The sequence below is a fragment of the Scyliorhinus canicula genome, chromosome 19 (genome assembly GCF_902713615.1).
Source record: "Scyliorhinus canicula chromosome 19, sScyCan1.1, whole genome shotgun sequence".
NCBI classification, from domain to species: domain Eukaryota; kingdom Metazoa; phylum Chordata; class Chondrichthyes; order Carcharhiniformes; family Scyliorhinidae; genus Scyliorhinus; species Scyliorhinus canicula.
In genome coordinates, this window is record NC_052164.1 from 50,362,631 (window position 1) to 50,389,303 (window position 26,673).

The following is a 26,673-nucleotide window of genomic DNA, read 5'->3' on the forward strand; positions in this document are numbered from 1 at the left end:
AGTCGCAATGATTTTCTGTCACTGTGCTGTCTGGAATGTACAACCACTCAACTAGGTTCAGGGCCTCACAGGTGTTTGCTCCTATGGTGGACTCACGCTCCAAGTCCACAATGGAAAATGGTATGATGTGACGTCTGTTGTGTACCCTTGCTTTGAGTTCACATGCTCCCAGCCTCTCAATATCATGCCCATTGTAATATTTCAGTAGTCTTGTTTGATTGATGATTTTCAGCTTAACTCACAGCCTGTTCAAATCAGACAAACTAAGAAGGTTGGTCCACGCTTCTGTGTCGAGGTTACATTTGACCATTATGGCATTCAGCATCACTGGAATCGTCATCTGCCTTGACGGTATCAGCATCACCAACACGATTACCATAACTGGTCAGTAAGACTTCTTCGCTCTGCATATTTGAAATTAGCGAGTCCTTAAACAAAAGCAGGTCAATGAAAAATAGGTCTTCAATAGACACCACCACCACCATCAATTACGTTGACTGTACCCGTTTGGTCCACTGCAGGACATGACAAACATTGCTTTGCAAATGAACACATCTTCCCAAATGCTGGACATTGCTGTGGCCCATGTCGATTGCCACATCGCTGGAATTAAATGGCGAATCCTGACGGCTGCTTAAATTGGCCGCCTGCATTGAGACCACGGGCGGCATTATCCCCTACCCGGCGGAGCGGGGGTCCCGGTGTAGGGGAGTGGCACCAACCACTCCGGCGTCGGGAATTCTCCGCACCTTTGGGGGCTAGGCCCGCGCCGGAGCGGTTGGCACCACGCCGACTGGCTCGAAAACCGGCACCAGCGGCCTTTCAGGCCTGCTGCCCGGCTCCGGGGCTGGGCGAAAGGCCTTCGCCGGTTCGCACATGCGCCGGTGGTGACGTCAGCGACAGCTGCCGCTGACGTCACCACCGGCGCATGGGCGCTGGGGGATTCTCTTCTGCCTCCGTCATGGCGGCGGCCGTAGCGGCAGCGGAAGAGAAAGAGTGCCCCCACGGCACTGGCCTGCCCACGCCCCGATTGCGGGCCTGGCCACCACGGGGGCACCCCCCCGGGGTCCGACCGCCCCGCGCCCCCCCCCCCAGGACCCCGGTGGCCCGCTCGCGCCGCCGATCCTGCCGCCACCAGAGGTGGTTCAAACCTCGGCAGCGGGAGAGGCCTCCCAGCGGCGGGACTTCGGCCCATCGCGGGCCGGAGAATCGTCGCAGGGGGCTCGCCGCTCGACGTGGCGTGATTCCCGCCCCCGCCAATTCCCGGGTGGCGGAGAATTTCTGCCACGGCGGGGGCGGGATTTTCGGCAGTCCCGGGCGAATACTCCGACCCTGCGTGGGGTCGGAGAATTTCGCCCCACATCTCTTATTTTACTGTGTCATAGTGCTGATGGCGCTGGCGTCTTCTTCCAGATTGGCGCCAAAATTCTATAGGTTGAGTGTAATGATCTGCTGTGCAGTTAGTTCACTTGCATGACAAATATTAATTGGGGTTTCCTATTGAAGCTCTACATTTTGGGTATGCATACAAAATATATGCCGATCAATGTACTCTATTACTGCATTTATTACTTCATCGTAGCTCTTGCTTTCCTCTTCGCTATCGAAGACGAAGGTATTGTAAATTTCTAATGCTTGAGGACCTACTGCCATGAGCAGTAACACAATACGCCCCTCCTCAGGCTGTGCCTTCAGGCCAAGGGCTGCAATCTAGCATCCGAAATGCTGCTTAAAAGCACGCCAATTCTCAGTTGCATTATCGGTGATTTGAAGCTGGTGAGGTGCCTTCAAATCTTCCATCTCGAAATTCACAATCTTTTCTTGCATTGAGTTTCAGTTACGCACGGTTTACCAGGTAGGCTGAAGAATTTTCTTTCTTGTTCCTTCAACCTGCTTCGTCCCGTCTTCTCCGTTGTTATCTTTAATTGTTCAATACACCTGGTACCATGTTATGTTCTGCATTATGGCCGTAGTACAGATGCAAGCAGAACATTGTAAGATGATTTATTAACAATATTAACACGTAGAAAGATAACTAACAAATTCTGATTACAGACAATAACAAATAAATTAATTCAGTGAATGCTCCTGGCGCTACTTCTAATGCGACTATCCTCATGTATGTCTTACTACTCACTGGTAGGTATCTCAAGTCACATGATAGACCTCTATCTCCACCAACTTGTTGGAGGTCGCATCACCAACTATATACAGAACTGTACACAGCCATATCACCACACTCTGGACCAGGGCATGTCGGTGATGGCGGCAAACCCTGCTGCTTGGGCATCCTGATGGGCTCAGTTCACGTTGAAATGGATGTGTTGAGCCAACTGGGCATATAGGGCCTCCGTGACGGCGCAGATGTAACTGTGCACAGAGGTCTGTGGGATCCTGGACAGGTGCCCATTCGGCGCCTGAAGGACCCCATTGCATAAATGTTTAGGGTGACCATCACCTTGATGGCCACCGGGAGCGGATGTCTTCCTCCAGACCCACATGGTGCCAGGTGTGCCATGATCAAGCAGATATGTCGCACTGTCTCCCTGCTCTGCCGCCCTGATGGGCAGCCAGCTCTCCATTCTGGACAGCTGCATCCTGTTCCTCTACTGCACGGTCCGCTGCTGCAGCTTCCTCCTCCTCCTGGAGCAGCTCCAGCACGTGCAGCCGCAGGGCATCTTGCAGGCTGCAACGACTAGCAGGAAAGCCACCTTTGCTGATTGAATTCCAATGTCCATTATTTGCATAGGGTGAAAGGCTGACCTGTGAGCATGGCGCGTACCCCCATGCCCAACCAAGTCCACCAGGCTACATGCTGGTGCCAGTTAGCACTGTGGGCCCCTGGCCCTGTTGTTGCCTGGCAGCGTGGGGGCCTCTGGCCCTGGCCCATGTTCCTACAGCTAGGGGTAATGTTGGTTGGCACTGCCCATGCCAGTGGTATGTTCCGCAGCCCCCGCCCGGCACCCCCCCGTAGGGGCTACATTGGGTGATGCCCTTGAGCAGGCCGTCTGATGCTCCGCTGGTTGGTGGTGGCCAGGCGGGGGGAGGGAGGGGCGAGGGGTTATGGTGGAGGGTTTGCTACAGAGTTGGGAGGGTGGGGGCACCCATACAGCCGGTGTCACTCTGCAAGACCAGGTTCCAAGGTGGGTGAACAGTGGGGTGCGCAGTAAGGTGGCTGCCTTGCAGGCCGTGGCTATGGTGGTTCATGCTGGGCACCGCCTCAGTCCCATGGGGGTCACCCAAGCCCCACGGCCCGTTCCGCTGTTACCCCTCCCCTCCCCACCAACCTTGGCATAACCCCCACCACCCCGGACAGTGTCTAGCCCGGCCGCCGACGGTTGCGCTTCTCTGTGTTCTACCTCCGCTCTCTCCCTCATCAGCCACAATGTTGGTTTCACGATTTTTAAAAGTACAGGTGAACCACGCCTTCAGGAACATGGCCCATTGGTGACGGAGAATCGCGGAGGCCACGGGGAATACCGGGTCGGGCCCGCTAAGTATATGCAAATGGTGTTTAGTGTACGTGCGTTCTGGACCTAATTGATGCCGTTGTCAAGATGACGGAGAATTGCAATTTGACATCAAATTGGTGCCTGTCATGATTTCGGTTTTGGAACCGATTGTCCATCCAATCGCGTTTCCTGATTTCGGAGTCAGCCAATGGAGAATCCCACCCATAATCTTCATCCTTAACTGTAACAGTTTTAGTTCTTTCTTGAAGGGATCCAGTAAGTCAGTGACACTGTGATTCATTTTGCCCCTGCTTCTGTCTAATTAATGCCTTCTTCAAAAGTAATTTATGCTAAACATATTATAATGTTTCTCGGCAATGGGATGAGGTGGTTGTATTACTTTCGCCTTTCCTTACTTTAACAATAGTCCCACAAATTTGAAGGGTTCATACAGCATGGGATCCATTGCACAGAATTAGATATGATTTACAGTGGAGAAACGGACTATTTGACCCAACTGGTCCTTGTTGGTGTTTATGCCCCACACAAACCTCCTTCTACTTCCATTCATCTAACCCATTCAGTACGTCCTTCTGAAGGGGGTAGCAAGGACGGTGTCGAGGGTGGTGGGATCTAGGGTCAAGCCAGGCTGGGGACTCGCAATTTTTGGGGTTGCAGTGGAGCCGGGAGTGCAGGAGGCGATAGAGGCCGGTGTTCTGGCCTTTGCGTCCCTAGTAGCCCGGCGGAGGATCTTGCTCCAATGGAAGGATGCGAGGCCCCCAAGCGTGGAGGCCTGGATCTCGGATATGGCGGGGTTCATTAAATTGGAGAGGGTGAAATTTGCCCTGAGGGGATCAGTACAAGGGTTTTTCAGGCGGTGGCAGCCTTTTCTGGACTTCCTGGCGGAATGGTAGGGAAATAGGCCGACAGCAGCGGCAACCCGGGAGGGTGGGGGAGGGAGGGTGGGGGGGGGGGGGGGAAGGATTGAGGGGAGGGAGAACTGTGCACATGGGTTTGGGGGGGGTGCTATCTCTTCGTTGTCTGGGTGCTCTTTTGTTTTTTTTTGTTTTTTGTTTTTGTTCTTTCCTTTTGTTTGAAGTTGCTCTTGAAGCTGGGGGGGGGTATTGTTCATGGGGTGTTACCGCGGTTGTTTGTTAATAGAGTTAAGATGTTTATATTTTGTATTTTGTATTTTGTAAAAATTTCAATAAAAATTATTTTTTAAAAAAACAGTATGTCCTTCTATTTTCTCCCTCATGTGTTTGTAGAGCTTCCACTTCAAAGTATCTTTGCCATTCCAAACTCTAATTAACACGGGGTCAAAGAGTCCTCACCTCTTTTCTATTGAGCTGGTCAGCACCAAACGGTGACATGCAGGATCTGATCCCACCGGATCCCAGGGAAAGGAAGAACAGTCCAATGTAGGCACCAACTCTACAATCAGAAAGAAAGTCCAGTCAGTCCTTACCGAGTATAGGTGGTGTACATGCGGTGAAGCGGATGGGCAGCACAGTAGGTCATGAGTTCAATTTTAAACCCACAGCAGGAAGTGGGGAAGATAGAGAAACCACCCCTTGCTTCCCTATGGAGAGTTCAGCACGAAGACTGGGCTATTTGAAATTAAATGAAAATCGCTTATTGTCACGAGTATGCTTCAATTAAGTTACTGTGAAAAGCCCCTAGTCGCCACATTCCGGTGCCTGTCCGGGGAGGTTGGTACGGGAATTGAACCATGCTGCTGGCCTGCTTGGTCTGCTTTAAAAGCCAGCGATTTAGCCCAGTGAGCTAAACCAGCCCCTGTTTTAACACGAGGGTCCGTCTAAAACAGCACTGTATCCCAACAAGGACAGGAGGAGTGTCAGTGTGGCCAGCAGGAGAGGGAGTGGGTCGGGAGCGCTAGGCTACCGGATGCTGTCTCCTGTCATGGAGTTAGCATTGGGAAGGTTTGGGGTTTGATTAAAGATCCCAACAATTTGAAGGAGAGGCAAAGCCGGGCGAGGGAGTTCAAAGACTCCTGTGCTGTATAAGGATTTCACAGAAAGATAACGGGGCGATTCTCCCAAATGGAACCCAATTGTTCACGCCGTCGTGTTTCAAGATGGCATGAACCTGGCCCGGGTACGACAGATTCTGGCCTCCACAGGGGGCCAGCATGGCGCTGGAGCGGTTTACACTGCTGCAGTCTCCTTTCCCGGCGCCAGACAGGCGCCACGCCAACCTGCGCATGCGCGGGGAATTCTTTAACGCGCCGGCCCCGACTCAACATGGCGTTGGTGTTCATGGGCCGGCCATGTCAGAAAGTAGGCCCGGGCGGGCGAGAGGCCGGCCGGCCAATCGGTAGGCCTCGATCGCGGGCTAAGCGCCATCGGAGGATCCCCCGGTGAAGGAGCCCCCCCCCCCCCCCCCCCCCCCCCCCCCCCCGCCCACAGGCCACCCCCTGGCCCTTCGTGCAGAGTTCCCGCCGGCAGCGACCAGGGGTGAACGGCGCCGGCAGGACTCTATCTTATCCACACGGCCGCTAGGCCCATCCGGGCCGGAGAATCGGCGGCCCCACCGATTCCAGCGGCCCACAGCCGGCGCCGGCCGATTCGCCCCACCACAGAGAATCCCAGCGCGGGGCTCGGAGAATTGTCCCCAACATTAATACTCACCAAGGCCTCTCCGCTGTCTCCCATCAAGTCCTGCTGTGCGATTTGGCCCTGTGCAGGATTTCTGCCATTCTATGTTAAAATGGGGTTGCAATGTCGATGACACCATCAGGCATGGATCTTTTATGTAAAGTAGGCAGCGGCCTGCTGGGGAAAAGCTGCCCTGTCATGCCTGATCTGAGGTAACTTAAGGTGTTGTGTGGGATGGGAGGGACCACACAGAAACATTATCTGACCCCTTTCCCCACTGCCCCATTGCTATTTTGAACCCAAATTGAAGTCAAGGATGTATTCAAGACATGTGGTTCCCGCCATACATTTAAGCAAATAACATAAGGAGCGGACCCATGACCCAATGACCCTTTTCACCCTTGATATTACTCCCAAGGCACAAGGAAGTCTCACGGGCAGGGAGATTTTAATTGTTGTTTGGTGACTTGTTCCCATTACAAATGGTCCTTGCCTTTATAAGACTTTAATCTCCCTTATATTGGTTAGGTGCAACACAGCTGCCATTCAGCACAAATAATTAGGCCAAAACTATCACCAGTATGGGGCATGGGAGGAGGTGGTGGGGGAGGAGGCAATCACTTGGGTGTGTGGGTGGCGGGACGTGCAAAAGGTTGGGTGATGTTCTACAGCCCCTGAAAGTTCATTTCTGCTCCTCTGCGTCCCAAAAACCCAATTTGACATTTACCTCTAGGTAGGTGGAATTGATCGGAGACTGCGCTGCCCTGTACTCTTGCAAAGTAGGTAACTGAGGCACTTAGAAACCAAATTTCCAAATCAAAAGGACCAGAAAGCCTCAAACACAGGTGACGATACGGATGCCTGGCAGTAAACCCCTTTCAAAATTGTATTAATGGTTTTAGCGGGATAGCAAAGCTACCTTAAGAATGTGAGGTGAGGAGAGTGAGAATTGAGTCCTGGGGGTGGATGGGAAAGGGTGGGGGGGGGGCAATGACATGAAATGCAGGGTCAGTGCTGGTCACTTTCACTTGCGCAGACATATGCAAGGAAAGTCTCTGTACTCACCCAGATTGACCTGTTAGTGTTGGGAGAGCAGTCACTGACAGAACAATGGAGCCAGCCAGGTACACTATAGAAAGCATGAGGATAGTCCTGTAAATCAAGATTGAGAAGACAAGCGTTAGATTTAGTGTCTCAGAATCAATTCAATAACAGCATCTGGAGATTGCCCAGCATTACTTAAATGCCCAGTGATCCATTTATCCTATCCAGATCCAGCTGGCCCTGTGATGTAAATAGAATAATAAGACCCTATAACACAGAAGGAGGCTATTCGGCCCAAAGTATCGATTCAGTCTGTTTCAAAGAATTGTCCCATTAGTCCCACACCCTCGACTCTGAAAATCTCTCCTTTTCAATTTTAAATTGAACAGCATAAAAAATACTCCTGTGAAATATTCTCCAGTGAAAAATTCTCCTTTTCTCTGCCCCTTTTTTAAAGCTAATTATCTTAACACTGAGTTAACTGATTACCAACATCCCGACCAATGCAAACAGCTTTCCCTTATTTAGTTCATCAAAGTTTTCAAAATAGTAAACATGGCAACTAAATCTCCCTTTAGTCTTCTCTACTGTGAATGGAACTATCCCAGTTTGACCCAGTATCTCAAGTCTTTCGAGCTGCACCCCAGGATTACCTTGGTGAATCCATGTTCCAGGGCAGGGGAAATTATATTGCTATTAGACGGGAGCTGAGGAGCATAAAGTGGGAACAATTGTTCTTGGGGAAATGCACACCAGTAAAGTGGGGATTGTTTAAGGAGCACTTGCTGCGAGTGCTGAATAGTTTTGTCCCACTGAGACGAGGAAGGAATGGTTAGGTGAAGGAGCCTTGGATGACAAGAGAAGTGGAGCCTCTAGTCAAGAGGGAGAAGGAAGCTTACGTAAGGTTGAGGAAGCAAGGGTCTGACTCCGCTCTAGACGGTTGCAAGGTAGTCAGGAAGGAACTCAAAAATGGGCTGAGGAGAGCTATAAGAGCTCATGAAAAAGCCCAGGCAGGAAGGATTAGGGAAAACCCCAAGGCGTTCTTTACTTATGTGAGAAATAAGAGGATGATCAGAGTGAGAGTAGGGCCGATCAGGGATGGTGGAGGGAACTTGTGCCTAGAGTCTGAGGAGTTGGGGAGGCCCAAATTAATACTTTGCTTCAGTATTCACTAGGGAGAGGGACCTTGTTGCCCATGAGAACAGTGTAGACCAGGTTAATAGACTCAAACAGGTTGATTTTAAGAAGGAGGATGTGCTGGAAATTTTGAAAAGCATCAGGATAAATAAGTACCCTGGGCCTGACGGGATATACCCAAGATTACTATGGGAAGCGAGGGAGGAGATTGCTGCGCCGTTGGCGATAATCTTTGAGTCCTCACTCTCCACTGGACTACCAGATGATTGGAGGGAGGTGAATGTTGTTCCCCTGTTTAGGAAAGGGAATAGGGAAATCCCTGGGAATTACAGACCCTTACGTCTGTGCTGAGCAAAGTATTGGAAAGGATTCTGAGAGATCGGATTTATGATTATTGAGAAAAATATAGTTTGATTAAAAATAGTCAGCATGGCTTTATGAGGGGCAGGTCATGCCTCAGAAGCCTCATTGAATTCTTTGAGGAAGTGACGAGACACATTGATGAAGATCGGGCAGTGGATGTGGTGTACATGGATTTCAGTAAGGCATTTGATAAGGTTCCCCATGGTAGGCTCATTCAGAAAGTTAGGGGGCTTGGGATACAGGGAAATTTGGCTGTCTGGATACAGAATTGGCTGGCCGAAAGAAGACAGCGAGTGGTAGTGGATGGAAAGTATTCCGCCTGGAGGTCGGTGACCAGTGGTGTCCCGCAAAGATCTGTGCTGGGACCTCTGCTCTTTGTGGTTTTTATAAATGACTTGGATGAGGAAGTGGAAGGGTGGGTTAGTAGGTTTGCAGATGACACAAAGGTTGGGGGAGTTGTAGATAGTGTTGAGGGTTGTTGCAAGTTACAACAGGACATTGACAGGATGCAGAGCTGGGCTGAGAAGTGGCAGATGGAGTTCAACCTTGATGAATGTGAAGTGATTCATTTTGGAAGGTCGAATTTGAATGCTGAATACCGGGTTAAAGAAAGGATTCTTGGAAGTGTGGAGGAACAGAGGGATCTTGGGGTCCACGTACATAGATCCGTCAAAGTTGCCACCCAGGTTGATATGGTTGTTAAGAAGGCGTATGGTGTGTTGGCTTTCATTAACAGGGGGATTGTGTTTAAGAGCCGCGAGGTTTTGCTGAAGCTTTATAAAACTCTGGTTAGACCACACTTGGAATATTGTGTCCAGTTCTGGTTGCCTCCTTATAGGAAGGATGTGGATGTTTTGGAGAGGGTACAGAGGAGATTTACCAGGATCCTGCCTGGACTGGAGGGTATGTCTTGTGAAGAAAGGTTGAGGGAGTTATGGCTTTTCTCATTGGAGCGAAGAAGGCAGAGAGGTGACTTGATAGAGGTGTACAAGGTGATGAGAGGTATGGATAGAGTGGATAGCCAGAGACTTTTCCCCAGGGTTGAAGTGGCTGTTATGAGGGGACATGAGTTTAAGGTGATTGGAGGAAGGTATAGGGGAGATGTCAGAGGTAGGTTCACACAGAGAGTGGTGGGTGTGTGGAATGCACTGCCAGCAGAGGTGGTGGGGTCAGAGTCATTAGGGACATTTAAGCAACTCTTAGACAGGCACATGGACAGCAGTAAAAGGGGTGTAGGATAGGTTGATCTTCGATTAGGATAAATGGTCGGCACAACATCGTGGGCTGAAGGGTCTGTACTGTGCTGTACTCTTCTATGTTCTATGTTGTATATTCTCTACGACTTTAAAGAGGCACTGAAAAAAGACACAAGAATCAGCATTGAGGGCAGGTTCTATGTGGTACCAGTGGCAGGAGCTCTAGGTGGCTTTGTTCCCTGTGTGGCTAATCTGCAATGCCACTTACCCTCCTGGGTGGTGAAAGTGGAAAGTGCCTCTGTCGCTGTTGTCTACACATCTACCACTTTCTGGGCTTCAAGCGTGGGGGGGGGGAGGGGGGGGGGGCTGGAAGTGATCCAGCAGTGGATAGAGCAGGAAAGAATTGTAGGATTATTGTATCAAACGTTTCTGTGACACCCCACCATAACCTGATTGAACAGCTGGAAGGCTAGCTGATGTCATGTGCCACTCTCTGCCACAGACATGAGCTGGCAGTCTACTGACATCATCTGCCTGAGGACCTATTCTCAAAGGTAAGTCTAGATCCTGCAAAGCCACATGACCACCTAGCTATTTTTTCCTTAGAAACCTATGATGGCCCCATGACGGTTTCTTGGAGTGACTCCCAGCATTGTAAGCAACATTCAGTGTTGAGTTTGCATCTTCTCCCGTGACTGCATGGGTTTCCTCCGGGTGCTCCATTTTTCTTCCGCAGTCCAAAGATGTACAGCTTATGTGGATTGGCCATGCTAAATTGCCACTAAGGGTTTCGGGAATAAGGCGGGTGATTGGGGCTGATTAGGATGGTCTTTCAAAGGGTCAGTGAAGACTTGATGAGCCCAATGGCCTCATTCGGCACTGTAGGGATTCTATGATCCTGTGAATCTATGAACTAAGTTACATTCAATGCCACACTTCAAGTAAGAACATATATATAGGTGGAGGCCATTCAGCCCCTTGAGTTTGTTCTACCAATCAATTAGATCATCGTTGACCTGTATCTTAACTCTTTGTCTTAAAAAACATCTGTCGATCTCAGTTTTGAAATTTACAGTTGATTCCCGAGCCTCAACAGATGCACTGCAGGGACTCATCAATGTTCCTTAGGCTACATCTTCCAAACCTACTACCAAGGATAAGAACAGACACCTGGGAACACCACTACCTGGAGGTTCTCCTAAGTCACTCACCACCCTGACTTGGAAATATATCGCTGCTCTTCACTGTCGCTGGGTCAAAATCTTGGAACTTCCACCCGAGCAGCACAGTGGGTACACAGCACATACACCTCAGGATCTGCAGCAGTTCAAGAAGGCAACTCACCACCACCTTCTGAAGGGCAACTAGGGATGGACAATAATGCTGGCCTAACCAGTGACCCCCACATCCCATAAATGAATGAATTTTTTTTCCCCGATTTCAAATACCATTCAAGACCCTGGTACTTTCTGGCATCAACTCTGAATGGCCTCGCTCTCATTTTAAGTATTGATCCCATTCTATCAGAAGGAGTAGCTTCTCACTAGCCACCCTATTAACTCCTATAGTCATGGAATCATAGAATCATAGAATCCCTACAGTACAGAAGGAGGCCATTCAACCCATTGAACCTGCACTGACCCTTTGAAAGAGCACCACACCCAAGCCCACTCCGTCGCCCTATCCCCATAACCCCACCTAACTGCAGCATCTTTGGATGTAGGAGGAAACTGGAGCATCCAGAAGAAACCCAGGCAACACGAGGAGGATATGCAGACTCCACATAGAGAGCCATCCAAGGCTGGAATCAAACCCGGGACCCTGGCTATGTGAGGCAGCAGTGATAACCACTGAGCCATCTTCAACGTCTTAATTAAATAATTTCCTAATCTTCTGTAAAAGACAGTGAATGAACTTAAAATCTGTCTGAGTTCCGTTCGGGTAGTTGTTCAGTAAATTGTTGACTCAAACCTGTATCGTCCAAAACAGAAATCCGAGAGGAAAGCGCCCACAATGGTGAAGGATGTGGAAAGGAAGACGAAGACATGGTAGAGGGATGTGGCTTTTCTCTCAGATAGGATAAGTGCATTCGTAAAATATAACACCAGGATAGCTGAAATAAAACAAACAGGTAGCAATGAGTGTTCATGGATATTGGTTACAGATTTGACTGAACAAAATCGTCTTGTGAAGTGAAGTCATTAATCTGCTGCTCTGACCCAGTTGTTAGCTCTTGGCATGGAGTCAGAAAGTTGTGGCTTCAATAACCACGGCAGACACCTGACCTCAGGATATTCAATGAATCACAGAATTCCTACAATGTAAAAGGAGGCCATTTAGCCCATTGAGACTGCACCGACCCGCTGAAAGAGCACCCGACCTAGGCCCAATCCCCCAACCTATCCTCGTAACCCTCCCCCCTAACCTACACATCTTTTGATACTTAACTGGGAAATTTATCATGGCCAATGCACCTAACCTGCACATTTTTGGACTGTGGAAGGAAACCGGAACACCCGGAGGAAACCCACGCAGACACGGGGAGAACGTGCAAACTCCACACAGTCACCCAAGGCTGGAATTACACCGGATCCCTGGCGCTGTGAGGCAGCAGTGCCATAGTGCCACCTGTAATCGCCATGTCAACATAAAATAGTAAGTGAATGAATTTCTAACTCCAGAATACGATAAATGATCCTCCCACACCAGAATATTCAAAGACTTCAGATGTTTCTTGATATTGCATTGATATCAAGTGTATTGACTGGAAATAGCCACAATGGATGTCTGTGATGCTGGGGACCTCAGAATGAAGCCAAGATGGATCATCCATTTGGCACTACTGGTTGAAAATGGTTCTGAGTGCTTCAGCCTCTTCTTTTGCACTGACAAGCTGGACTCTCATCGTTGAGGATGGGGTATTTGTAGAGTCCCTCCTCCAGTTCGCTGTTTAAGTGACCACCATCTTTCACGACTGGATGTGGCGGGGTTGCAGAGCTTTGGTCTGATCTATTGATTGTGGTTTTCTTTGCTCTGTTTATAGCATTGCTGCTTTCATTGTTAAGACACAACCCTGTGTTATAGCTTCTCCAGATTGGCACCTCATTTTTAATTAAAGGTGGTGCCAATCCTGCACTGCTCTCCTACATTCCTCCTTGAACCAGAAATGGATGAGATATGCCCAACCATGAGGTTACCGATTTTGGCCGGCTGTCTCAATGTCCAGGTGTGAGCTGGTAAATATGATGTGAATCTATCCCATTTGCCACATTTGGCACAATGGGCCAGTTTCTCCAGCCGGTTGCTGGTACCTGGATTCTCTCATCCCGCCGGCAACAAATCCCGGCCTGCGGGTTTCCCGGCAGTGGGAGGGTGGTTTCAATGGGAAATCCCACTGACAAACGGCGAGAGTAGAGAATGTGGCCGCCAGTGACCGGCGGGGCCAAATTCTCCAGCTTCGCAAGGAATGAAGATTCCTGGCTCAACATATCCTCAGTGCAAAGACAGAACTTCATCTCCACAAAGATTATGCTGTGGTCACTTCAACCAATACTGTCATGGCCAGATGTAATAATCTTAATAATAATAATCTTTTTATTATTGTCGCAAGTAGGTTTACATTAACACTGCAATGAAGTTACTGTGAAAATCCCCTGGTCACCACACTCTGGCGCCTGTTCGAGTATACACTGAGGGAGAATTCAAAATGTCCAAATTACCTAACAGCACGTCTTTCGGGACTTGTGGGAAGAAACCAGAGCACCCGGAGGAAACCCACGCAGACTTAGGGACAATGTGCAGACTCCGCACAGCCAGTGACCCAAGCTGGGAATTGAATCTGGGACCCTGGCGCTGTGAAGCAACAATGCTAACCACTCTGAAGGCTGAGAAGTGATCTATCTGTGATAGAATGACTGGTGAGCAGGAGGTCATGTAGATTGATTCATGTTGACTTTCTCACCACCTGTCACAGACCCAGTCTGCCAAATCTGCCCTTTAGGACTCTGCCAAGTCAGTCACTAATCACCTATAGTGATGCACACTGAAGGTCCCACCCAGAGTACATTCTGTGCCTGTGCTACCCTCAGTGTTTCTCTAAAGTGGTATTCAACGTGGAGGAGCAGTGATTTATCAGCTAAGTGAAGATGCTGGGTGATGACCAGCCGATATCCATGCCCATGTCATGAGGTTTCATGGGGTAAATTTGGAGGAGTCCTGTATAACACTGTGCATCCACCTCTGGTGGGTTGATCCTGCGGGTGGTACAGTTTGTGATGGAGGAGTCTGAGACATTGACTGTAGGGTATGACGTTTAGGCAATGACCCACTGATTTCTGGATATTTATTTAAAAGCCTTCCCACCCCTGAATAGTCAAACTCTCTTAACCCTTGCAAAGGACCTTTAAGGAACAATCTATGACCTCTGGAATATGTAGGTAACAACACTTAACCCAAGATATTTATGAAAATTCTCCTTTACCTCGCACCCCAAAGTAAGTAAATTTCTCAAAGAATTCAGTGACCACAGTGAAGATAGCAGCATTAGACAAGTTGAAGACTTTCTGCAAGAAAAAAAATCAACAATTAAATCGGAGTCTGGATCCACCAGCTTAATTGGACCAGGCCTATTCCTTTTGACCGGTGCGGGCTTGGAGGGCGGAAGAGCCTGTTCCTGTGCTGTATTGTTCTTTCTTCTTCCAAATACATGGATATGGTGAGTATAGAGGGATACTGCACTAGCAAGGGCTGAGGGTTTTGGCCAAGGGTGGTATCGTGACCAGTACAGGCTTGGAGGGCCGAAGGGCCTGTTCCTGTATTGTTCTTTGTTCTAAACTGGGGTCTTTAGTTGCCATCTTTATTTCATAATTTTCTCTCCTGCTGTCGTGAAGACACTGAATCCTGACTGAAGTGGAGATCGATTATGAGCAGGTGTCCTCTGCCAGCACACCATCCCAATATCAAACCTTTGGTCAACAGACCTATTTTCAAAATTTATCTGAAATAAAAAGCAATTGAGAGCCACAAGAAGAAAATTTGTCATTTTTACACCAAATTCTTCGCATATTGCCAAGTGACTCTGGTGGAATGCATAATTTGCACATTTTATTAAATATTGAATTTGTGTATCATTAAGAGAAATAGAAACTGAAATAGATCCTACTTTGAATTTTTACTTTTTAAACCATAATTTTGACAGTAAAGTCGTCTTTAAAACAAACTTTAACATGAGATTCGTAGAATTAAGACCATTTTTCAGCTATGGACTCTTGTGAGTTTAATGAAAAGCTTCCAATATGTTACAGTTCACACAGAGTCCGAGTTGCTGTGGCAACCTGCACTTTTACAAGTATGTTGCAGTTTGGTTAGAGGTCCCAATTTCTTTCCATCACTTGGCTGACCAGGAACTTCTCCCACTCTTACCGCTTCCTATTGGCCTGTGCTGGAAGGATTTATAAGTTGATAATCAACCCGTTTGGCTGCTATGAACACATCTTCCTTGGCCATTAAGTCCTGCCGTTTAGACAGCACTGGCTCAGAAGCAGGTCTATGAGTCTCTGCACCATGAGACCTAAAAAGCTTCGAACAGCACATTCAAATAATTTATCATCTCAACTACTGCAAAAACAATAATGACTGCAACCATAAAGCCCATTCTCAAATCAAAGGCATTCTCTGTGACCATGGTGTGGCTATACCATTCAGAGAGATTTATTTGGAGCATGATGGCACAGTGGCTCAGTGGTTACCCCTCTGCCTCACAGTGCTAGGGGCCCGGGTTCGATTGTGACCTCGGGTGACTGTGTGGAGTTTGCATATTCTCCCCATGTCTGTGTGGGTTTCCTCCGGGTACTCCGGTTTCTTCCCACAGTCCAAAGATGTGCAGGTTAAGTGGATTGGCCATGCTAAATTGCCCCTAAGTGTCCAAAGGTTGGGTAGGGTTACAAGGATAGGGCAGGGTATTGGGCCTAGGTAAGATGGTCTTTCGAAGGGTTGGTGCAGACTTGATAGGCCAAATGGTCTCCTTCTGCCCAGTAGAGATTCTATGATCATGTATTTTGTTCAATAATTCTTCAAAACTGTAAATAACAACAATAATGATCAGTCTTATCCGCACAGTAAAGACTTTTCTTAACTTTTTTTTCGGCATTTTCATGTTCATACGCTCAAACTAGAAAAGGTGAGAAGCTGTCAGCTCTGGAGTCACAGACTGCAAGCCCCTGACCCAGACAAGTGTTCAGCTGTGGTGGGGCATCATAGTCCAACCTGACTTCAATCCCAGACTTGAGTGTCAGCCACGGCTCTAGGAAAGGTGTCAGGTATGGCCTCACTATCGGCTGGACTGTGACCCAGTGTGCCTGATCCAGACCATTATCCTATGTAAATGTTACATGGAGACAGATTTGGCTCAGCTCTGAAGGCTTCCATGGTCAAATAGTCTGGCTGTACTCAAACATGTAAGATGATCATGTGCTTCAAAGCGTTTTTGAGAACAGTTATAATCTACTGTCAGCTCCCTGGCCAGGGGAGTTTTAAAAATAAACAATTACAAATTGTTAAACTGGAGCTTCCCTCTATTGTGAAACTTTGCTGGCAAAGGTGAATCATCCCCAAAGGTGAAGATCAAATTCACAATAATCACACTCAGAAAAGTTATATCGGACTAGAAACGTTAACTCTGTTTCTCTCTCCACAGATGCCGCCAGACCTGCGGAGTTTTTCCAACATTTTGTGTTTTATTCCACTTAACTTTAATGCATTTAACCTCATCTACAGAGTCCGGTTATGCCGGGCAGTTTGGGCAGCAAAAGGCCAGCTCGCCAGCGCTCAGCCCACCCCAGCACATAGCCCAGACTCACCAGCAGTCGGCCCCAGGCTTGTCCACTCACTTTGGGTGACTCCGGCTTTGAAGCTGAAACAAGAGACACAAAGTCACTGCTGGGTTTCAGGACAGCAAGATATTACCGTGTGTACTGAACTTTACATCATAGTTTTGTTAGTGAAGAGATTATGGCATCAATAGAAGAAATTGGCAGGAACGCACTGGCCTTTCATGCTGGTGGGATCTTCCAGCGTGAAGCCAGGGAGATAAAGGAGTCGAACCGAGGAGATAAAGGAATGAAACAAGGAGATAAAGGAGTGGAACCAGGGAGATAAAGGAGTGGAACCGGGAGATAAAGGAGTAGAACCGGGAGATAAAGGAGTGGAACCAGGGAGATAAAGGAGTGGAAAGGGTTAGATAAAGGAGTGGAACCGGGGAGATAAAGGAGTGGAACCGGGAGATAAAGGAGTGGAAAGGGGTAGATAAAGGAGTGGAACCGGGGAGATAAAGGAGTGGAACCGGGAGATAAAGGAGTCGAACTGAGGAGATAAAGGAGTGGAATCGGGAGATAAAGGAGTGGAAAGGGGTAGATAAAGGAGTGGAACTGGGGAGATAAAGGAGTGGAACCGGGAGATAAAGGAGTCGAACTGAGGAGATAAAGGAGTGGAACCGAGGAGATAAAGGAGTGGAACCAGGGAGATAAAGGAGTGGAACCGGGAGATAAAGGAGTCGAACCGAGGAGATAAAGGAATGAACCGAGGAGATAAAGGAGTGGAAAGGGACAGATAAAGGAGTGGAACTGGGAGATACAGGAGTGGAAAGGGGGAGATAAAGGAATGGAATCGGGAGATACAAGAGTCGAACTGAGGAGATAAAGGAGTGGAAAGGGGAGATACAGGAGTGGTAGCGAGGAGATAAAGGAGAGGAACCAGGAGATAAAGGAGAGGAACCGGGAGATACAGGAGTGGTAGCGAGGAGATAAAGGAGAGGAACCAGGAGATAAAGGAGAGGAACCGGGAGATACAGGAGTGGGAGCGAGGAGATAAAGGACAGGAACCGGGAGATACAGGAGTGGGAGCGAGGAGATAAAGGAGTGGAACCGGGGGGCATAAATGAATGGACCAAGGTGATAGAAGAGTGAAACCGGGGAAATAAAGGAGTGGAGCCTGGCGATAAAAGAGCGCAAGAACGAGCGAGATCAAGGTAAGAGCAAGAGAGGTCAATGAGTGTGAAAAAGGGTGAGAATGGAGCTGGGAGATAAAATGGGGTGAGAAGGAGTGAGACCCAGAGCAGAGCCGGAGTGTTAGGGGTGCTTCTGGTGGTGGGACTGTGTTATTAAGAAATGTATAACTTTTAGTTGTAGATAGTACTAAGTTTTAATAAGCACAATATACTATAGTATTAACTGGAATTATTCAAAGTTATTTCAGAAAGTAACCAAATTAACTAGATAATATAAGTAATAACGGTGTTGTGTTGCAGCTGTGGAATGTGGATATTTCTGGATGCCAAGGCAATCCGGATCAAACATGTCTGTAGAGAGTCCAAGCAGCTGGAGGAATTCCGGATCAGAATGATTAATCAGGAAGCTGAACTGCAGGCACTGCGCAATATCAGGGAGGGGTGGGTGGGGTTGGGTGGGGTAGTGTTGGGTGGGGTTACTGGGTTATGGGGATAGGGTGGAGGTGTTGACCACGGGTAGGGTGCTCTTTCCAAGAACCGGTGCAGACTCGATGGGCCGAGTGGCCTCCTTCTGCGCTGTAAATTCTATGATAAATTCTATGATTCTATGGAAATATCCGGACACATTGGGGGGATTCTCCAATAATGGGGCTATGTCCCCATGCCGGCGTGAAAAGCGCCGCTAACCACTCCACTATCAACGGTCCCCGATAATGGGGAATGCTCCCCTTCCTCGAGGGCTAGGTTGGCGCCGGAGTGGTCCCCCGCAGCTCCAGCCGGTGCAGAACAGCCCGCGCGTACCCGCGCATGCGCGGAACGGCCGGCGTAATTCCACGCATGCGCGGGGTTCCCTTTTCTGCGCCGGCCCCCGGGCAATATGGCGGAGCCAGACAGGGGCCCGGTGCGGAGTAAAATACGCCCCCACGAACCCAGCCCACCTGTCGAGCGGTAAGCCCCGATCGCAGGCCAGACCATTGTGGGGACTCCCCCCTCGAGGTTGGATCCCCCCGCCCCACCCTTTCCAGGACGCCTCCCGCACACTCACCTTCCAGGCCCCGCCGTGTGGGATCTGAGTAACCCACGCCGACGGGACCCAGGGCCCAGAGAATCGCCGGGGGGGGGGGGGCTGTCAATGGCCCCTGACCGGCGTGGCGGGAATCCCGTGATCGCCCGAGAATCGGTGACGGAGAATAGGGAAGCAGGTGTCAGGGCAGCCTGGGGATCCCGCGGGTGCCCTAGAAGCCGGCGGCGGGTCAGATAATCCCGGCCAAATTGTTCCAGATGATGATCAGACCTTTTGGGACAGTTTTCCGTTTTGGAGGAAGGGTGTGCCTGAGGGTGAAGCAGGTAAAGGGACTGAGCAGGGTGGATGAGCTGACTGACAATGGCACCAAAGTACAGGAAGCTATTCAAGCAGGGGGAGCAAAAAGGAAGGTAGTGGTAGTAAGGGGCAGTACAGTGAGGGGGATTGACACCATTCTCTACAGCAAACAGAGAGAGTCCAGAAGGTTGTGTTCCCTGCACAGTGCTGGAATGCAGGGTATCTGCTCGAGGTTACATTGGTTGGAATCTCCCAAAATTCCCTAGATTCTGAAAAGGCCCCTGCAAACTGTAAAACTGCCACCACTATTGGAGGAAATGGGTGAGACAGGAAACTGGAATCTATAGGCTAACATCTGTCATTGGCAAAATGATAAAATCCAATATTAAGGAGGTAGTCATGATGTGGAGATACCGGCGTTGGACTGGGGTGAGCACAGTAAGAAGTCTTACAACACCAGGTTAAAGTCCAACAGGTTTGTTTCAAACACTAGCTTTTGGAGCACTGCTCCCTCCTCAGGTGAAGGAGGTAGTGGCAGAGCGTTTATAAACTCATAATGCAATCAGGCAGAGTCAAAATGGTTATGTAAATGGAAAATCATGTTCAACAAATTTATTTGAGTTCTTTGGGGATGTAACAAATAAGGTGGATATAGGAGAACCAGCAGATGTGGTATATTTGGATTTCAAAAATGTATGTTGCAGTTCAAAGGGAGCTGGATGTCCTGGTAAATGAATCACAAAAGGTTAGCATGCTGGTATAAGTAATGTGGAAGGTGTGGTGAATCACAATCTAGTAATTCACACTGTGTTATATTGTGTGTGTTGTGTTCTTGTAAATTCGGTATACGAGCAGTTGCGTGGCTCTGCCCATAGGGGGAGATGAGGAGTTTCTACTGGCTCCACCCTTGGCTCCGCCCATGGTTCCGCCCATGGTTCCGCCTATGGCTCCTCCCACTAACTGGAAGTATAAAGCTTTGCAGTCGTGAGCCTGCCTGCCAGTTCATCTCGTCGTAGGCAGGCTCTGTTATAAGACTATCAAAACCACTGTTCACTTCCAACCACGTGTCTTGTGAATTGATGGTCACATCAATTTAATAGTCTTAGGAAACTTGAAGAAAACGACTATGGAATCAGCCCTCAAACCTGATCGACTAGAACTCGACCCGCAGTCTGCAGAGGCGAAAGAAATTTTTCAACACTGGCTCCGATGTTTCAAGGCCTACCTGGCTGAATCAAGCACTTCCGAAACTACAGAGGAGCAGAAACTCAGTCTACTGCACGCAAGGGTGAGCCACCGTATATCTACTCAACTTAACAGTACTACCTCGTATACGGGGGCCCTAGCCATGCTAGATCGAATGTACGTGAGGCCCATCAACGAGGTCTACGCGCGCCACATTTTTACGACCCGCCGCCAGCGCCCCGCGGAGTCATTGGATGGATTCCTGCGGGACTTAAAGACTTTAGCTCGGGACTGTAATTATCAGGCTGTATCAGCCGAACAGCATATGGAGCTCGCCGTCAGAGATGTGTACGTGGCAGGGCTCAGGTCAAATTATGTGCGCCAGCGGTTACTTGAAAAAGGGGCCCAGAATTTAGAGGACACGGTAGAATTGGCTACCACCATGGAGGTCTCGCACCGCAGCCTCACTTCGTTCCCCGCGGACCAAGCGACCCCATCCTGGGCCCCGTCCAACGACTGCCCCAGGCCTGCGCCGCGCGGCCACCCACCCACTACGCAGCCCCAGTGTGCCATTTTTGCGGAAAGCCCCAGCACCCACGGCTGCACTGCCCGGCCCGCAACGCCGGGAAGCTGCGGCCGCAAAGGACACTATGCCCGGGTCTGCCTGGTGAAGAAATCCCCCTCTCCTAACCCTCCCGCAGCCCAGAGCACTCGTTTCCAAAACTCGCAGGCCCGCAGGCCTGGAAATGCTGCAGCCTGTACTCCGACTCCGCCCCCACCCGACACGTGCGACTCATGGGGGTCGCCATCTTGGCAACCCTCCTCCACGCGGCCGGCCATGTGCGACTCATGGGGGCCGCCATCTTGGGCGCCATCTTCCTCACCGCCCGCCACGTGCGATCCACGGGGCCAGCCATCTTGGGATCCATCCTCTTCAAACTCAGAAACTCACCTCGACGACTACGAACTCAGAGGGCAGTCATCACGGGGCCACTCCAGCACAGCTGATTAAGCCACTGACTACCCGCAACTCAGCGCGGTCACGTTGGACCAGTCGCGTCCAAAGCATCTCCGCAACTCCATGATGACCGTTAAAATCAATGGGTACAGTACACCGTGCCTCTTTGACTCCGGGAGCACCGAGAGCTTCGTACATCCAGATCTGGTACGCTGTTCGCTCCCTATTTTCCCTGCACGGCAAACTATCTCCCTCGCTTCGGGCTCACACTCCGTTCACCGCCAAAGGCGCACCGCCACGGCCCTAACGATCCAGGGCACTAGCTACGCTAACTTTCAGCTATACGTGCTCCCTGAACTCTGCGCCCCACTCTTACTGGGACTCAACTTCCAGTGCAACCTCAAAAGCCTCACACTCAGCTTCGGCGGGCCCTTGCCCCCACTCACTATCTGCAGCCTCGCTACGCTAAAAATCGACCCCCCTCCACTCTTTGCCAATCTCACGCCGGACTGCAAACCCGTAGCCACTCGCAGCAGGCGATACAGCCTGCAGGACAGAGCATTTATTAGAACCGAGGTCCATATGCTTCCACGTGAGGGGATCATAGAGGCCAGTAATAGCCCCTGGAGAGCTCAGGTGGTGGTCGTCAAGACCGGGGAAAAATTCCGAATGGTAGTGGAGTATAGCCAAACCATTAATCGGTTCACGCTCCTCGATGCGTGCCCGCTTCCCAGGATTGCAGACATGGTGAATCAGATCGCCCAGTACCGCATCCTCTCCACGGTGGATCTGAAGTCTGCATACCACCAGCTCCCAATTCGCCCGGAGGACTGCCACTACACGGCATTCGAGGCAGATGGCCGCCTCTTCCATTTCCTCCGGGTTCCCTTTGGCTTCACGAATGGGGTCTCGGTGTTCCAACGAGCAATGGACCGAATGGTGGACCAGTACGGGCTGCGGGCCACGTTTCCATACCTGGATAACGTCACCATCTGCGGCCATGATCAGCAGGACCACGACGCTAACCTCCATCAATTTCTCCAGACTGCCCAGAAACTCAACCTCACGTACAACACGGAGAAATGCGTTTTCCGCACGACCAGGCTAGCCATCCTCGGCTATGTCGTGGAAAACGGAGTCCTGGGCCCCGAACCGGACCGTATGCAACTCCCTCTCCCTCATTGTCCCAGGGCCCTCAAAAGGTGCCTGGGGTTTTTCTCATATTTTGCCCAGTGGGTCCCTCAGTATGCGGACAAAGCCCGCCCACTATTTAAGGCCACACTCTTTCCTCTATCAGATGAGGCTCACCAGGCCTTCACCTGCGTCAAGAAGGACATCGCCAAAGCGGCCATGTGGGCGGTGGATGAATCCGTCCCTTCCAGGTAGAGAGCGATGCCTCAGAGGTCGCTCTTGCAGCCACACTAAATCAGGCAGGGAGACCAGTCTCCCTTTTCTCCCGAACCCTCTCCACTTCGGAACTTCGACACTCTTCAGTCGAAAAGGAAGCACAAGCCATTGTGGAAGCTATACGTTTCTGGAGGCACTACCTCGCAGGTAGGAGGTTCACCCTCAGTACCGACCAAAGATCGGTTGCCTTTATGTTTGACAACTCACAAAGGGGCAAAATTAAAAACGATAAGATCCTACGGTGGAGGATCGAACTCTCCACCTACAAGTATGATATCATGTACCGACCGGGGAAGCTCAACGAGCCCCCAGATGCCCTGTCCCGCGGCACATGCGCCAGCGCGCCAGACGACCGGCTGAAAGCTATCCACAATGACCTCTGCCACCCGGGGGTCACCAGGCTCGCCCACTACGTCAAGGCCCGAAATCTGCCTTTCTCCACCGAGGAGGTAAAAGCCAGCACCAGGGATTGCCCGATCTGTGCGGAGTGCAAACCGCACTTCTATAGACCAGACAGGGCCCACCTGGTAAAGGCCTCCCGGCCCTTTGAACGTCTCGCAATCGATTTCAAAGGGCCACTCCCCTCGACCAATCGGAATATGTACTTTCTAAACGTAATAGATGAGTTCTCCCGCTTCCCCTTTGCTATCCCGTGCCCCGATATGACCTCCCACACAGTCATTAGGGCCCTGCACAGCATCTTCACCCTGTTTGGTTTCCCCAGCTATGTACACAGCGACAGGGGTTCGTCCTTTATGAGCGACGAGCTGCATCAGTACCTGCTCGACAAGGGCATTGCCTTGAGCAGGACTACCAGCTACAACCCCAGGGGGAACGGGCAGGTGGAGAGGGAGAACGCGACGGTCTGGAAGACCTTCCTACTGACCCTCCGGTCCAGGAAGTTCCCGACCTCCCATTGGCAGGAAGTCCTCCCCGACGCGCTCCATGCTATTAGGTCCCTCCTATGCACAGCCACCAACCAGACCCCTCACGAGCGGCTATTTGTTTTTTCCAGGGGCACTACCACGGGGGTTTCGCTCCCAGCATGGTTGAAGACACCGGGCCCGGTTCTCCTCCGGAAGCACGTCCGGACCCACAAAACTGAACCACTCGTGGAAAGAGTGCTCCTACTCCACTCGAACCCTCAATATGCGTTCATCGAATACCCTGACGGCCGTCAGGACACTGTTTCCCTCCGGGACCTGGCGCCTGCAGGTTCCAGCCCCAACCACGTGTCTTGTGAATTGATGGTCACATCAGAAGGCAAATGGAATTTTGGCCTTTATTGCAAAGGGGATGGATAATAAATGCAAGGAAGCCTGCGACAACTGACAGGACATTGGTGCGAATTCTGTGTGGAATATTGATCTCGTTAGTGAAGGAGGAGTATAGTTGTATTGGAAGCCGTTCACAGAAGGTTCACTTGACAGATTCCTGGAATGAAGGGATTGTCTTGTGAGGAAAAGTTGGGCCTGTACTCAGAAGAATGAGAGAAGAATCTTCTTGGAACATATAAGGTTCTGAGGGTTTGATTGTACGAAAAAAAAATTCCATCTAGAACCAGAGGACACAGTTTTAAAAAATGGGTCTCCCATTTAAGATGCAGATGAGCAGGAAATTCTTCTTCCAGACGGTCGTTGGTCTTTGGAATTCTCTTCCTCAGAGCGCAGTGTTGGCTGTGTCATTGAATATATTGAAGGTTGAGTTAGATATTTTGATTTACAAGAGAGTCAAGGATATGGGGGTGGGCAGGAAAGTGGAGTTAAGGCCAAATTAGATCAGCATGATCATATTAGCAGGCTTGAGGGGACAAATGGCCTAGTCCTGCTCTTATTTCTTATGATCTTATATTGCCATTGCATTTCTCCCAAAAGTTAGGGTGGAGTGTTTGTACAGGCATGCCAATTATGCAATTGTATGGTCATTGTTACATGCTGCCCATTTTAAGAAACGTGTAGCAAAAGCAGTCTTACACCCACTCTCCCAATAAAAAGATCCAGCAGAAAAACCCAAAATTCATGGCACAGGAAAATCCTGATCTTTGAGGGAAAGTGGGTCATGGATTGGAGCTGGAAACCCATGGCTGCCATTATCTCAGAATGAGCATAAGTCAGCTACCATCACAGCTGCTGCAGGCTTCACACATCTGCCGACTGGAGTACTGGTGAAAGTGCAACGCTGCCTACTTTTAGGGCGGCACATTGGTTAGGACTGCTGCCTCACAGTGCCAGGAAACCGTGTTCAACTCAGCCTTTGCTGACTTTCTGTGTGGAGTTTGCGTGTCCTCCCCGTGTCTGCATGGGTTTCCTCCTGGTGCTCTGGTTTCCTCCCACAGTCCAAAGATGTGTAGGTTAAGTGAATTAGCCATGCTAAATTACCTCTTAGTGTCCAAAGATGTGGAGGTTAGGTGAAGTACAGGGTTAGGGTAGGAAGTGGGCCTAGGTCGGGTGTCCTTTCAGTGGGTCAGTGCAGACTCGATGGGCTGAAAGGCCTTCTGCACTGTAAGGATTCTATGATTCTATGAATTTGGGAAGGCCCACTGGATCAATCCTGCCCTCCAAGAGCTGCTGACGAGTCAGAGACTAGCAGCTGTGCACTGCTCAGCAGCACCACCACGGAGGTGGTGGCTGCTGCCAAGAACAACAAAGAACAAAGAACAAAGAAAATTACAGGCCTCCCAGCCTGCGCCGATCCTGATTCTTTATCTAAACCTGTCGCCTATTTTCCAAGGATCTACTTCCCTCTGTTCCCCGCCCGTTCATATATCTGACTAGCTGCATCTTAAATGATGCTATCGTGCCCGCCTCTACCACCTCCGCTGGCAAAGCGTTTCAGGCACCCACCACCCTCTGCGTAAAAAACTTTCCACGCACATCTCTCTTAAACTTTCCTCCTCTCACCTTGAAATCGTGACCTCTTGTAATTGACACCCCCACTCTTGGGAAAAGCTTGTTGCTATCCACCCTGTCCATACCTCTCATAATTTTGGAGACCTCTATCAGGTCTCCCCTCAACCTCCATCTTTCCAACGAAAATTATCCTAATCTACGCAACCTTTCTTCAAAGCTATCACCTCCATACCAGGCAACATCCTGGTGAACCTCCTCTGCACCCTCTCCAAGGCATCCACATCCTTCTGATAATGTGGTGACCAGAACTGTATGCAGTATTCCAAATGTGGCCTAACCAATGTCCTATACAACTGTAACATGACCTGCCAACTCTTATACTCAATACCCCGTCCGATGAAGGCAAGCATACTGTATGCCTTCTTGACCACTCTATCGACCTGCATTGCCACCTGCAGGGTACAATGGACCTGAACTCCCAGATCTCTCTGTACATCAATTTTCCCCAGGACTCTTCCATTGACCGTATAGTCTGCTCTTACATTGGATATTCCAAAATGCATCACCTCGCATTTGCCTGGATTGAATTCCATCTGCCATTTCTCTGCCCAATTCTCCAATCTATCTATATTTTGCTGTATTCTCTGACAGTCCTCCTCGCTATCTCCAACTCCACCAATCTTAGTATCATCTGCAAACTTGCTAATCAGACCACCTATACCTTCGTCCAGATCATTTATGTATATCACAAACAACAGTGGTCCAAGCACGGATCCCTGTGGAACACCATTAGTCACCCTTCTCCATTCTGAGACACTCCCTTCCACCACTACTCTCCGTCTCCTGTTGCCCAGCCAGTTCTTTATCCATCTAGCTAGTACACCCTGAACCCCATGCAACTTCACTTTTTCCATCAACCTGCCATGGGAAACGTTATCAAACACCTTACTGAAGTCCATGTATATGACATCTACAGCCCTTCCCTCATCAATTAACTTTGTCACTTCCTCAAAGAATTCTATTAGGTTTGTAAGACATGACCTTCCCTGCACAAAACCATGCTGCCTATCACTGATAAGTCTATTTTCTTCCAGATGTGAATAGATCCTATCCCTCAGTATCTTCTCCAACAGTTTGCCTA

At 49.7% G+C, this 26,673-nt stretch overlaps 1 protein-coding gene across 2 annotated transcripts in view; it reads right to left on the reverse strand.

Annotated features, from left to right (window-relative positions):
- LOC119954225 (solute carrier family 15 member 2-like) overlaps window positions 1-26,673 on the reverse strand; it is a 201,950-nt gene that overhangs the window by 90,308 nt on the left and 84,969 nt on the right. For both annotated transcript variants that reach the window (XM_038779284.1, XM_038779285.1), the window contains exons 3-7: window positions 16,668-16,720; window positions 14,291-14,372; window positions 11,782-11,923; window positions 7,136-7,222; window positions 4,787-4,886 (exon numbers count right to left, since the gene is read on the reverse strand). In XM_038779284.1, coding sequence (XP_038635212.1) covers window positions 4,787-4,886; window positions 7,136-7,222; window positions 11,782-11,923; window positions 14,291-14,372; window positions 16,668-16,720 — 464 coding nt within the window. The remainder of the gene's footprint in view (window positions 1-4,786; window positions 4,887-7,135; window positions 7,223-11,781; window positions 11,924-14,290; window positions 14,373-16,667; window positions 16,721-26,673) is intronic.